We start from the raw sequence: 14335 nt of genomic DNA, 5'->3' as shown, positions 1-14335 counted from the left end.
ATAAAACCCAGCTACGTACCAATGTCCATTCTAGCACACCACTTAGAATGCATGCCCAAACACATTGCTTCACTCTAAGTTATGTTAATAAGTTATAAGTTACTTTGGATTTTGGAACTGAGCCCCAGGTACTCAAATGAGGCCAAAGACATCAAATCAAATGTATTTATATAGCCCTTCATACATCAGCTGATATCTCAAAGTGCTGTACAGAAACCCAGCCTTAAAACCCCAAACAGCAAGCAATGCAGGTGTAGAAGCACGATGATGACTGAAACAATAGACACCATGATATCTGAACCCCGTCATTATTACTGAAACAATAGACACCATGATATCTGAACCCATCTTATCATTACTGAAACAACAGACACCATGATATCTGAACCCCGTCATCATTACTGGGTCTTAGAAGTGTCTGTCTGTTGCGCCCTTGTAGCACAACCTCATGTATCAGCTAATGCTAATCTTCACTGGTAAACCGCAAAGCCAACGGTGCTCTCTGATGCAGCATACACGTAAACACCAAGTGCACAGACGAGAACGACAAAGCTGTTTCTTGACAGACCAGCTGTGTGTTAATTGGCAAAAAGTCCCCCTCGCTAAAAAACACTACCAAGGCAACTCGCCTCTTTATATGTAGTCTGGTCCCAGATGTGTGTGTGCTATCATGTCCACTCCTGGTCGTGCCAAACGTGTTATGCCTTGATGGCACACAGACTGGTAACCAGCAGTATTCATTTTGTCAGCTATTTTTTTTTTTTTGTCAAATTTGAGCCATTTCATCCTTTTAGAAACTATCAGTCGACTAAAACTGGATAATTGTTGTGTAGTTTTAGTGATATTTTAATCAATGCATTTTCCACTAAATAACACATTTTTAGTCTTCTCCCTAACTTTGATCGTGTGCTTATTCAGCCTTGTCCAACTAGGCTTACTAGTATAGTGTGTATACCCTCCTATAACGTAGCTGGCAAAATTGCTATTGTGGAAGTAACAATAGCCGTGATTGGATACAGGTTAACCAATTAACAGCTGTGGTTTTCTACCCATCATAACCGCCAGAGGGGGTTTAATAACAGTGACTCGATTGAAAAAGGGGGAGAATCAGAGCTTTCCAACGAAGACAGAATTATTGCTGTATTCCTGATATTCAGTAAATAGCAGTAGTATTTCCAATCGGAAAAAAAGCCACTGCGACTTTTATTTGCGTACCGTGAGAGCGGCAACACTAATGAATAGCAGCGCAAATGGCAACGTATAGCTTCGGATGTGATCAACGTCAAAAATATCCAATATGAACATGATTGTTTCTTAACAGAATAGAGGTTAGTTACAATTTAGAAGTTATCTGAGCAGCAGTTAAACAAATAGACGATTGAAGCGACCGCCTGGGAGCTGTGTGTGTTGGAAAGACTGGTAGGGCTATAAACTCAAGTAGCCCGGGCGCATGACCGGTGTTATCAGCCAATAAGAGAATTTAATTAAATATTCTGCCAAGGTATGCATGCTTCTGATTGGACAAAACAGATTAGAAAGGGGCGTCACGTCAAATCTCGTTACATTTCCATCAACTCAAACGAAGAAAAACATTTGTCATAGTTATATTTTCGAGGGCACCTCGTCTCGTTATAGGCATAGTTTTAGTCAGGAAAAATAGAATGTCGACAAATATTTCGTCATAGAACACTGAACGTCCCGCTCACGATGTTGAACTTCTCCAACACTCACTCACAGGTCTCCTGTACATGTCCAGCCTCACTCTCAGGTGTCCTCCTGTATATAAATCCAGCCTAGGAGAGGAGTAAATATTGCATACAAGATAGGGAGTCTGTCCCAAAGATCTCTCCTTCCTCCCAAAGCGTGCATTTCACTGATTTGAAGAACACTGACTGGTATAAGAAATAAGGTGGAAACACCCACTAGCCCACGCCTCCACCAATCCAATGCTTTTAGATTTGTGGGAAGTAGTGAACAAGTGTACACTTCAGGAGAAAGTAGATATTATTGGGACACACCCAGGGACGTCAGAGAGACAAGTCCTGGGGGATGGAGTAACAATAAACTCTTAGGGGGAAAAAAAGGTTCCAAAAGGGTTCTTTTTGGTTCCAGGTTTAAAAATGTTTGGTTCCAAGTAGAAGAACCCTTTTGGGTGCCATGTAGAACACTCAGTGGAAAAGGGTTCTACATGGAACCCCAAAAGAGTTCTACCTGGAACCAAAAAGGGTTCTTCAAAGGGTTCTCCAATAGGGACATCCGATGAACCCTTTTAGGTTCTAGATACCCTTTTCTAAGCGTGTTGAGGGTTGTGTCCCTAATGGCATCCCCATTCCTTATACACACTACTAACCAAAACGAATGCACTAAAGGCCTATATAAAATAGAGTGCCACTTCGGACACTACCATTTGCAACTGAAAACTAAAATGAGTGTTTGTTATTGGACTTGAAGTCCCTCCGTGTTTCAGTAGGTTTTCTTCCGTTTGGGGCCTAATGATTTATCAAGTAGGAGTGCTGATCTAGGATCAGGTCCTCAATGTCTATAATTATCTGTTTCATTGCGGCAAAACTGATGGTAGATCAGCTCTTCTAATGGTAGAGCCTGATCCCAACGTCCCCCCCCCTGATCACACCATGCCTTCTACAGTCTCTAGTTTAGGGGGGATGGGGATGATATCAGCCACTGGTAGTCTGTCCTGTTCCTGGCAAGCCACCTGGTACTCCTGTAAGACCTTCACCACGGCACCGTGGCCAAACTGCAGGGCATCGTCCAGGGGAATGCTGCTCCACCTGGAGGGAGGTAGTAAAGATGAGTCAGAACAATGTCATATGTTACTCCACGCACTAACCTTTTCAGTAAAAACGACAGCCACAGAGGACAGAATGAGATGGAGAAATAAGGCATGAGGATATACAGTGAGTCTAGATAGCAGAGCAGCTAAGGGGTGTTGTTACTGTAGGTTGGAGGCTAAGTCAACAGAGACCGATATAGGTGGATGAATGAATGGAGGGGTGGAAGAATAGAGGGGTGGATGAATGAACGGAGGGGTGGATGAATGAACAGAGGGGTGGATGAATGAACGGAGGGATGGATGAATGAACAGAGGAGTGGAGGAATGAATGCTACAGTACCTATCTTTCACAAAGGGGTTCACTTTGCAGGTGTCTGTTAGGAACCGTACCACTTCTACATGACCTGAGGACAAAACAGGGGTAACACACACGCAATGCCTTATGATACACTTCTAGTGCATTATAACACTTGCTAGAAGCTGACATAACAACTAGGTAGCTGTAACATCACTATGATGCATTATAAGACATAACATCAACTAGGAGCCACCAATGGATTGTAGCTCACCTTCTGCTGCAGCCACGTGTAGAGCTGTCCTAGAGTCATAGTCTTTCAGCTCCATGTCCATCGAGGACAGAGCAAACCTGAGAGGACAGGATAGGAGACCAGTGATATTCTACATAACATTCCTCATTTCCAAGAGGTTTACTGTGAAGGACTGCTCGCGAGGAGAGAGTGCCATCTACAGCAGGTGACGAGAAGTAAAACGAACAATACAATTACTTTGCATTAATTTAATAACCAGGTTGGTCTCTACATATAGCCTCCTAGATGATGGTTATTTTACCTTCTGAGGGCTGACACGTCTCCACTGTAGGCCGCAAACATCAAGTTCACCACAGACTTGTTCTACAGATATAGCAGAGATAAATACAACTTAAGACTGGATGGGACACCGGCACACAGCTACATAACTGTTCATAGGACACAGCTACATAACCATTCATAGGACACAGCTACATAACCGTTCATAGGACACAGCTACATAACCGTTCATAGGACACAGCTACATAACCGTTCATAGGACACAGCTACATAACCATTCATAGGACACAGCTACATAACCATTCATAGGACACAGCTACATAACCATTCATAGGACACAGCTACATAACCGTTCATAGGACACAGCTACATACTGGGGCTCTCTCATGCCGTCCCTGGAGGAGGTGCGTCACCTGAGTGGGTTGAGTCACTGATGTGGTCATCCTGTCTGGGTTGGCCCCCCCCCCCCCCCCCCCTTAAGTTGTGCCGTGGCGGAGGTCTTTGTGGGCTATACTCAGCCTTGTCTCAGGATGGTAAGTTGGTGGTTGAAGATATCCCTCTAGTGGTGTGGGGGCTGTGCTTTGGCAAAGTGGGTGGGGTTATATCCTTCCTGTTTGGCCCTGTCCGGGGGTGTCCTCGGAGTGGGCCACAGTGTCTCCTGACCCCTCCTGTCTCAGCCTCCAGTATTTATGCTGCAGTAGTTTATGTGTCGGGGGGCTAGGGTCAGTTTGTTATATCTGGAGTACTTCTCCTGTCCTATTCGGTGTCCTGTGTGAATCTAAGTGTGCGTTCTCTAATTCTCTCCTTCTCTCTTTCTCTCTCTCGGAGGACCTGAGCCCTAGGACCATGCCCCAGGACTACCTGACATGATGACTCCTTGCTGTCCCCAGTCCACCTGGCTGTGCTGCTGCTCCAGTTTCAACTGTTCTGCCTTATTATTATTCGACCATGCTGATCATTTATGAACATTTGAACATCTTGGCCATGTTCTGTTATAATCTCCACCCGGCACAGCCAGAAGAGGACTGGCCATCCCACATATGCTCTCTCTAATTCTCTCTTTCTTTCTCTCTCTCGGAGGACCTGAGCCCTAGGACCATGCCCCAGGAATACATGACATGATGACTCCTTGCTGTCCCCAGTCCACCTGACTGTGCTGCTGCTCCAGTTTCAACTATTCTGCCTTATTATTATTCGACCATGCTGATCATTTATGAACATTTGAACATCTTGACCATGTTTTGTTATAATCTCCACCCGGCACAGCCAGAAGAGGACTGGCCACCCCACATAGCCTGGTTCCTCTCTAGGTTTCTTCCTAGGTTTTGGCCTTTCTAGGGAGTTTTTCCTAGCCACCGTGCTTCTTCACCTGCATTGCTTGCTGTTTGGGGTTTTAGGCTGGGTTTCTGTACAGCACTTTGAGATATCAGCTGATGTACGAAGGGCTATATAAAATAAATTTGATTGATTGATTGATTGATTGATAACCGTTCATAGGAGACAGCTACATAACCATTCATAAGACACAGCTACATAACCGTTCATAGGACACAGCTACATAACCATTCATAGGACACAGCTACATAACCATTCAAAGGACACAGCTACATAACCATTCATAGGACACAGAAACATAACCATTCATAGGACACAGCTACATAACCATTCATAGGACACAGCTACATAACCATTCATAGGACACAGCTACATAACAATTCATAGGACACATCATAACAAAAGCAAACTTAAACCTCACTTTATGTTTTAGCAAATATGATAAATTGTTGTTATGTTTACCTTATAACTCTCTTAAGTCCCAAAATCCCTTACCCTATCGTCCCCGTCCTGCCTTCGAGGGTCCTGCTTCTTGACAAAGTGTCTCAGGTTGTCATAGTTGTGGAAGTTAAACGAAGACACCAGCTCCTGAAAAACCAGAGCATGTCAAAAAGACAGTTCAGTCTCCGGTACAACATCGAGAGGCAGAAACATTATGTACGTGGTAACACTATTGAAGGGTACCTACATACAGACTTTATAACACATTCATAACCTGTACATAGGGAGATATTATTTATAACACCTGGAAATAAAGCTAGTAACGTTACCTGGCAGAAGTGTATTCCTCGGACACTGTTTCCAACCTTGTCTAAAGGAGGTGACCAACACATCACTCCCATGACGTTAGGGACAACCAACAGAACCGCTCCAGACACCCCAGACTTTGCAGGCAAGCCCACCTGAGAAAAAACCATACAGGGACCATACATAGTTATGATAAAACATGTCAGTTTAAGCCTCCAACAAAAAATGTTTTTTTTTTTTTTTAAGTGGCCTTAATTTGACCAATACATGTTTAAAAGGTTTACGTTACCAAGACTATACGTTACCAAGACTATACGTTACCAAGACTATACGTTACCAAAACTATACGTTACTAAGACTATACGTTACTAAGACTATACGTTACCAAAACAATACGTTACCAAGACTATACGTTACCAAGACTATACGTTACCAAAACTATACGTTACCAAAACTATACGTTACTAAGACTATACGTTACCAAGACTATACGTTACCAAGACTATACGTTACCAAAACTATACGTTACTAAGACTATACGTTACCAAGACTATACGTTACTAAGACTATACGTTACCAAAACTATACGTTACTAAGACTATACGTTACCAAAACTATACGTTACTAAGACTATACGTTACCAAAACTATACGTTACTAAGACTATACGTTACCAAAACTATACGTTACTAAGACTATACGTTACCAAAACTATATGTTACCTAGAATATACGTTACCAAGACTATACATTACCAAAACTATACGTTACTAAGACTATACGTTACCAAAACTATACGTTACTAAGACTATACGTTACCAAGACTATACGTTACTAAGACTATACGTTACCAAAACTATATGTTACCTAGACTATACGTTACCAAGACTATACGTTACCAAAACCATACGTTACTAAGACTATACGTTACCAAGACTATACGTTACCAAAACAATACGTTACTAAGACTATACGCTACCAAGACTATACATTACCAAGACTATACGTTACCAAAACTATACGTTACTAAGACTATACGTTACCAAGACTATACGTTACCAAGACTATACGTTACCAAGACTATACGTTACTAAGACTATACGTTACCAAGACTATACGTTACTAAGACTATACGTTACCAAAACTATACGTTACTAAGACTATACGTTACCAAGACTATACGTTACCAAAACTATACGTTCCCAAAATGTTACCAAAACTATACGCTACCAAGACTATACGTTACCAAGACTATACGTTATCAAGGCTATACGTTACCAAGACTATACTGTATAACTACTATATAACTACTGTATAACTACTATATAAATACTGTATAACTACTATATAACTACTATATGCCTACTGTATAACTACTGTATAACTACTATATAACTACTGTATAACTACTATATAACTACTATATGCCTACTGTATAACTACTATATAACTACTATATGCCTCCTGTATAACTACTATATAACTACTGTATAACTACTATATAACTACTATATAACTACTCTATAACTACTGTATAACTACTATATAACTACTGTATAACTACCATATAACTACTGTATAACTTCTATATAACTACTATATAACTACTGTACAATTACTATATGACTACTGTATAACTACTATATAACTACTGTATAACTACTGTATAACTACTATATAACTACTGTGTAACTACTATATAACTACTATATAATTACTATATGACTACTGTATAACTACTATATAACTACTATATAACTACTGTATAACTACAATATAACTACTGTGTAACTACTATATGACTACTGTATAACTACTATATGACTACTGTATAACTACTATATAACTACTGTGTAACTACTATATAACTACTATATAATTACTATATGACTACTGTATAACTACTATATAACTACTATATAACTACTGTATAACTACAATATAACTACTGTGTAACTACTATATGACTACTGTATAACTACTATATAACTACTGTGTAACTACTATATAACTACTATATAATTACTATATGACTACTGTATAACTACTATATAACTACTATATAACTACTGTATAACTACAATATAACTACTGTGTAACTACTATATGACTACTGTATAACTACTATATAACTACTGTGTAACTACTATATAACTACTATATAATTACTATATGACTACTGTATAACTACTATATAACTACTATATAACTACTGTATAACTACAATATAACTACTGTGTAACTACTATATGACTACTGTATAACTACTATATAACTACTGTGTAACTACTATATAACTACTATATAATTACTATATGACTACTGTATAACTACTATATAACTACTGTATAACTACAATATAACTACTGTGTAACTACTATATGACTACTGTATAACTACTATATGACTACAGTTTGACTTACATGGAAGGCCATCTGCCCAGAGAAGTCGTACATGCCGCAGGAGTGCATGAGACTCAGGGTATTCCGTACGGCCTCGGCACTCAGCACCCGCTCGCCTGTGATTGGGCAGATGCCCCCATGGGCCAACGTGGCGGCCATGACACTCCCAGACTCACAGGTCACCTCTATGGAACACAGCTGAAAGGAAATAATTTATTTACTCAAACATCGAGAGAGTGTCTACAGTGTCTGTGACTCGGTGTCTGTGTCTACAGTGTCTGTGACTCGGTGTCCGTGACTCAGTGCCCGTGACTCACTGCCCGTGATTCAGTGTCTGTGATTCGGTATCTGTGACTCAGTGTCTGTGTCTACAGTGTCTGTGACTCGGTGTCCGTGACTCACTGCCCGTGATTCAGTGTCTGTGATTCGGTATCTGTGACTCAGTGACTGTGACCCAGTGTCTGTGACTCAGTGTCTGTGACTCACTGCCCGTGACTCAGTGTCTGTGATTCGGTATCTGTGACTCAGTGTCTATGACTCAGTGTCTGTGACTCCTCATACATACTGTATAGAGGTGTGACATTGAGGTGTGACATAGAGGCTATGACATTTTCCAGTAATAAATCATCATGATAAATTTGTAGAAATATTCAACATATACACAGCATCACAGTATCACAGTATCACATTATCACAGCATCACAGTATCACAGCATCACAGTATCACAGCATCACAGTATCACAGCATCACATTATAAGTACTATCTTGAGGATGTATCGTTTACCTGGAAGTAGAAGTCCAGTGCATCAATCATTTCTGCCCCACGAGGAAAACACTGCAGATGGAAACCAGTTTATAATATCATTTCTGCCCCACGAGGAAAACACTGCAGATGGAAACCAGTTTATAATATCATTTCTGCCCCACGAGGAAAACACTGCAGATGGAAACCAGTTTATAATATAATTTCTGCCCCAAGGTGGAAAACACTGCAGATGGAAACCAGTTGGTAACATAATTTCTGCCCCAAGGTGGAAAACACTGCAGATGGAAACCAGTTGGTAACATAATTTCTGCCCCACGGTGGAAAACACTGCAGATGGAAACCAGTTTATAATGGCAATAAGGCCTGATGGGTGTGGTATATGGCGGCAAAAAGCTGTTCTTAGGCGCGCCGTATCGCGGAGTATATGTGCCAAAGCCAGGTTAATAAACCACTGACCAAGCTCCAAGCTAATTAGATTCAGATGTGTGTAATTAGGCTGATGTATTCAACGAACAGGATGATACCGGCCTTCACACACCCACCCTCTCACTCCATTACAGTAACGAAATGTGGAAAAAGTCAAGGGGTCTGAATACTTTCCAAATGCACTGTACATGTTCCCTTTTGGTTTTTTATTTTCATTCAAAGCTATTAAAACAAGTTCCACACTCTCTACCTTTACTGACCTTCTTCTCTTTGAGGTAATATCCAATTGCAAAATTTCTGTCGCCTGTTTCTTTTTCAGACTGGAACCTGAGAGACACAAGAGACCAAAAAAAACAGAGTCCATGACAACATCACATCAATAATGCAACGAAGAGAAACTGTTTTAGAATTTATTAATTTTTTTCTGGCAGCAAATTAAGACATTAGCAAAAAAAACTCACGTGGCATTGCTGAACCCCACGTACTCTTGACCAGCCATCTTCTTGATGAAATCCATCACCTGAGGACAAAAGATGACTGATATTTAGTTATTCTCCCGTGGTAAAGACAAGAGAAATGCTGGCGTGGCGTGGGGTGGGGTGGCGTGGTATTGTGTCAAGATTGTATTGTGTGTTCTACTAAACGCTATTGTGTATGTGTCAATGTCAGGTGAGATGTACGGAATGACATGAATGATATGTACAGTATAGTACTTACATAGTCAAACTTCTCTGCCTTGTTCGAGCCAGGCTAGTGACACAGAGAAGGGGGAAGAACAGACATAAACAACATTCATGTAGCGTAAAAGCAACGTGGAAGACATTCACATTAAAAGGCCTTTAGCTAAGTCAACCACAGGGTAGCAGTCTTCTTAAGGACTTTAAAATTACAGGAGGCTGAACATTTTACTACAGTATTAGGCTCTGCATCTGTCCTCGTGCTCCTAGACCTTAGTGCTGCTTTTGATACCATCGATCACCACCTTCTTTTTGAGAGATTGGAAACCCAAATTGGTCTACACGGACACGTTCTGGCCTGGTTTAGATCTTATCTGTCGGAAAGATATCAATTTGTCTCTGTGAATGGTTTGTCCTCTGACAAATCAACTGTTAATTTAGATGTTCCTCAAGGTTCCGTTTTAGGACCACTATTGTTTTCACTATATATTTTACCTCTTGGGGATGTCATTCGAAAACATAATGTTAACTTTCACTGCTATGCAGATGACACGCGGCTGTACATTTCAATGAAACATGGTGAAGCCCCAAAATTGCTCTCGCTAGAAGCCTGTGTTTCAAACATAAGGAAGTGGATGGCAGCAAACGTTCTACTTTTAAACTCGGACAAAACAGAGATGCTTGTTCTAGGTCCCAAGAAACAAAGAGATCTTCTGTTGAATCTGACAATTAATCTTGATGGTTGTACAGTCGTCTCAAATAAAACTGTGAAGGACCTCGACGTTACTCTGGACCCTGATCTCTCTTTTGACGAACATATCAAGACTGTTTCAAGGACATCTTTTTTCCATCTACGTAACATTGGAAAAATCAGAAACTTTCTGTCCAAATATTATGCTGAAAAATGAATCCATGCTTTTGTTACTTCTAGGTTAGACTACTGCAATGCTCTACTTTTCGGCTACCCGGATAAAACACTAAATAAACTTCAGTTAGTGCTAAATACGGCTGCTAGAATACTGACTAGAACCAAAAAATGTGATCATATTACTCCAGTGCTAGCCTCCCTACACTGGCTTCCTGTTAAGACCAGGGCTGATTTCAAGGTTTTACTGCTAACCTACAAAGCATTACATGGGCTTGCTCCTACCTATCTCTCTGATTTGGTCCTGTCCTACATACCTACACGTACGCTACGCTCACAAGAAGCAGGCCTCCTAATTGTCCCTAGAATTTCTAAGCAAACAGCTGGAGGCAGGGCTTTCTCCTATAGAGCTCCATTTTTATGGAATGGTCTGCATACCCATGTGAGAGACGCAGACTCGGTCTCAACCTTTAAGTCTTTACTGAAGACTCATCTCTTCAGTGGGTCATATGATTGAGTGTAGTCTGGCCCAGGAGTGTGATGGTGAACAAAAAGGCTCTGGAGCAACGAACCGTCCCTAGGAGGGGTGCTGACGTGATCTTCCTGTCTGGGTTAGCGCCCCCCTTGTGTTGTGCCGTGGCGGAGATCTTTGTGGGCTATACTCGGCCTTGTCTCAGGATGGTAAGTTGGTGGTTGAAGATATCCCTCTAGTGGTGTGGGGGCTGTGCTTTGGCAAAATGGGTGGGGTTATATCCTGCCTGTTTGGCCCTGTCCGGGGGTGTCATCGGATGGGGCCACACTGTCTCCTGACCCCTCCTATCTCAGCCTCCTTATGCTGCAGTAGTTTGTGTCGGGGGGCTAGGGTCAGTTTGTTATATCTGGAGTATTTCTCCTGTCTTATCCGGTGTCCTGTGTGAATTTGAAAAATGCTCTCTCTAATTCTATCTTTCTTTCTTTCTCTCTCTCGGAGGCCTGAGCCCTAGGACCATGCACCAGGACTACCTGGCATGATGACTCCTTGCTGTCCCCAGTCCACCTGGCCGTGCTGCTGCTCCAGTTTCAACTCTTCTTCCTGCAGCTATGGAATCCTGACCTGTTCACTGGACGTGCTACCTGTCCCAGACCTGTTGTTTTTAACTCTCTAGAGAAAGCAGGAGTGGTAGAGATACTCTCAATGATCAGATATGAAAAGCCAACTGACATTTACTCCTGAGGTGCTGACTTCTTGCACCCTCGACAACTACTGTGATTATTATTATTTGACTACGCTGGTCATTTATGAACATTTGAACATCTTGGCCATGTTCTGTTATAATCTCCACCCGGCACAGCCAGAAGAGAACTGGTTCCTCTCAGGGTTTCTTCCTAGGTTTTGGCCTTTCTAGAGAGTTTATCCTAGCCACCGTGCTTCTACACCTGCATTGCTTGGGGTTTTAGGCTGGGTTTCTGTACAGCACTTTGATATATCAGCTGATGTAAGAAGGGCTATATAAATACATTTGATTTGATATTATTAATGATGTCCCAATAACCAGGACTTTAGGACACAGGAGGCTGTACATTTTTATTATAGTATTATTAATGATGCCCCAATAACCAGGACTTTAGGACACAGGAGGCTGTAAATTTTACTATAGTATTATTAATGATGTCCCAATAACCAGGACTTTAGGACACAGGAGGCTGTACATTTTTATTATAGTATTATTAATGATGTCCGAATAACCAGGACTTTAGGACACAGGAGGCTGTAAACTTTACTGTAGTATTATTAATGATGTCCCAATAACCAGGACTTTAGGACACAGGAGGCTGTAAACTTTACTATAGTATTATTAATGATGTCCCAATAACCATGACTTTAGGACACAGGAGGCTGTAAACTTTACTGTAGTATTATTAATGATGTCCCAATAACCAGGACTTTAGGACACAGGAGGCTGTAAACTTTACTATAGTATTATTAATGATGTCCCGATAACCAGGACTTTAGGACACAGGAGGCTGTACATTTTTACTATAGTGTTATTAATGATGTCCCTACTAATATTGTACAAGGTGACAAAAGAAAGCAGTCATCGCAGTGTGTACAATATATAGCAGCTTGTAAAAATAGTGTTAACGATTTTCATGAAGTCTCAGCAGTTTACAGACACTTTCAACAGTACACCTGTTCCAAATCAACAGCACCTGGTCTGAAACAAGTACAAGTACATTATATATCACTGATCAAGCACTGATAGGGTGGATTTGCTTGTGAAATAACATTGTTTTACTGTATACAAATTCAATATGATTGCAGTGATGGCCCAAGTGACCCCAAATCTCATATGTCAATGCATTTCCTGTATTGGGGCATGAATAAGATAGTTTACTTCACAAAGATGTATTACACAGTAACATTTTAATTTCAGTATATCGATTAAATTGAAGATGAACTCTGAACAGGTAAGCAGAAATCCAGACTTAAACCCTGCTGTTATTCCTTCAGGTTATCTCTGTCTCTTCAGGTTATCTCTGTCTCTTCAGGTTATCTCCGTCTTCAGGTTATCTCCGTCTTCAGGTTATCTCCGTCTTCAGGTTATCTCCGTCTTCAGGTTATCTCCGTCTTCAGGTTATCTCCGTCTTCAGGTTATCTCCGTCTTCAGGTTATCTCCGTCTTCAGGTTATCTCCGTCTTCTTTATCTAACTTCAACTTGGAGTCCCGTCCGTCTTTATATATAATACATCCTATCAGTTAACCTTGTCTGCTGTCTATCTGCCTTTCTCTCTGTCTGCCGGAGATAGCGACACACACACACACACACCTCTCCAACGACCCACATTAATTGTCTAAACTGATGCTCCCACCCATCTCAGGCTCCCTCCCCCAGCATGGTGTGAGGATGAGAGGAGAGTACCCAGCATGGTGTGAGGATGAGAGGAGAGTACCCCAGCATGGTGTGAGGATGAGAGGAGAGTCCCCCAGCAATGTGTGTGGATGAGAGGAGAGTCCCCCAGCATGGTGTGAGGATGAGAGGAGAGTCCCCCAGCATGGTGTGAGGATGAGAGGAGAGTCCCCCAGCAATGTGTGAGGATGAGAGGAGAGTCCCCCAGCATGGTGTGAGGATGAGAGGAGAGTCCCCCAGCAATGTGTGAGGATGAGAGGAGAGTCCCCCAGCAATGTGTGAGGATGAGAGGAGAGTACCCCAGCATGGTGTGAGGATGGGAGGAGAGTCCCCCAGCATGGTGTGAGGATGAGAGGAGAGTCCCCCAGCAATGTGTGTGGATGAGAGGAGAGTACCCCAGCATGGTGTGTTGATGAGAGGAGAGTACCCCAGCATGGTGTGTGGTTGAGAGGAGAGTACCCCAGCATGGTGTGAGGATGAGAGGAGAGTACCCCAGCATGGTGTGAGGATGAGAGGAGAGTACCCCAGCATGGTGTGAGGGTGAGAGGAGAGTACCCCAGCATGGTGTGAGGATGAGAGGAGAGTCCCCCAGCGTGGTGTGTGGATGAGAGG

The 14335-nt window shown here is 41.8% G+C and overlaps 1 protein-coding gene across 2 annotated transcripts in view; it reads right to left on the bottom strand.

Moving 5' to 3' along the window:
• Window positions 1-377: 377 nt before the first annotated feature.
• Window positions 378-14335, bottom strand: part of LOC110494787 (glutaminase kidney isoform, mitochondrial) — a 38448-nt gene continuing 24490 nt past the window's right edge. Inside the window, exons 8-18 of one of the 2 annotated variants that reach the window (XM_036950909.1) lie at window positions 10011-10043; window positions 9755-9813; window positions 9554-9620; window positions 8886-8936; window positions 8122-8298; window positions 5724-5855; window positions 5449-5541; window positions 3641-3702; window positions 3361-3437; window positions 3132-3195; window positions 378-2789 (exon numbers count right to left, since the gene is read on the bottom strand). In XM_036950909.1, the coding sequence (XP_036806804.1) occupies window positions 2627-2789; window positions 3132-3195; window positions 3361-3437; window positions 3641-3702; window positions 5449-5541; window positions 5724-5855; window positions 8122-8298; window positions 8886-8936; window positions 9554-9620; window positions 9755-9813; window positions 10011-10043 (978 nt within the window). In that variant the 3' untranslated portion in view covers window positions 378-2626. The remainder of the gene's footprint in view (window positions 2790-3131; window positions 3196-3360; window positions 3438-3640; window positions 3703-5448; window positions 5542-5723; window positions 5856-8121; window positions 8299-8885; window positions 8937-9553; window positions 9621-9754; window positions 9814-10010; window positions 10044-14335) is intronic. The other variant, XM_036950910.1, reaches the window with a different exon arrangement.

The sequence above is a fragment of the Oncorhynchus mykiss genome, chromosome 17 (assembly GCF_013265735.2).
Source record: "Oncorhynchus mykiss isolate Arlee chromosome 17, USDA_OmykA_1.1, whole genome shotgun sequence".
Classification (NCBI taxonomy): domain Eukaryota; kingdom Metazoa; phylum Chordata; class Actinopteri; order Salmoniformes; family Salmonidae; genus Oncorhynchus; species Oncorhynchus mykiss.
The sequence above is the reverse complement of the archived record's forward strand: the minus strand, read 5'-3'. Positions and strand labels throughout refer to the sequence as shown.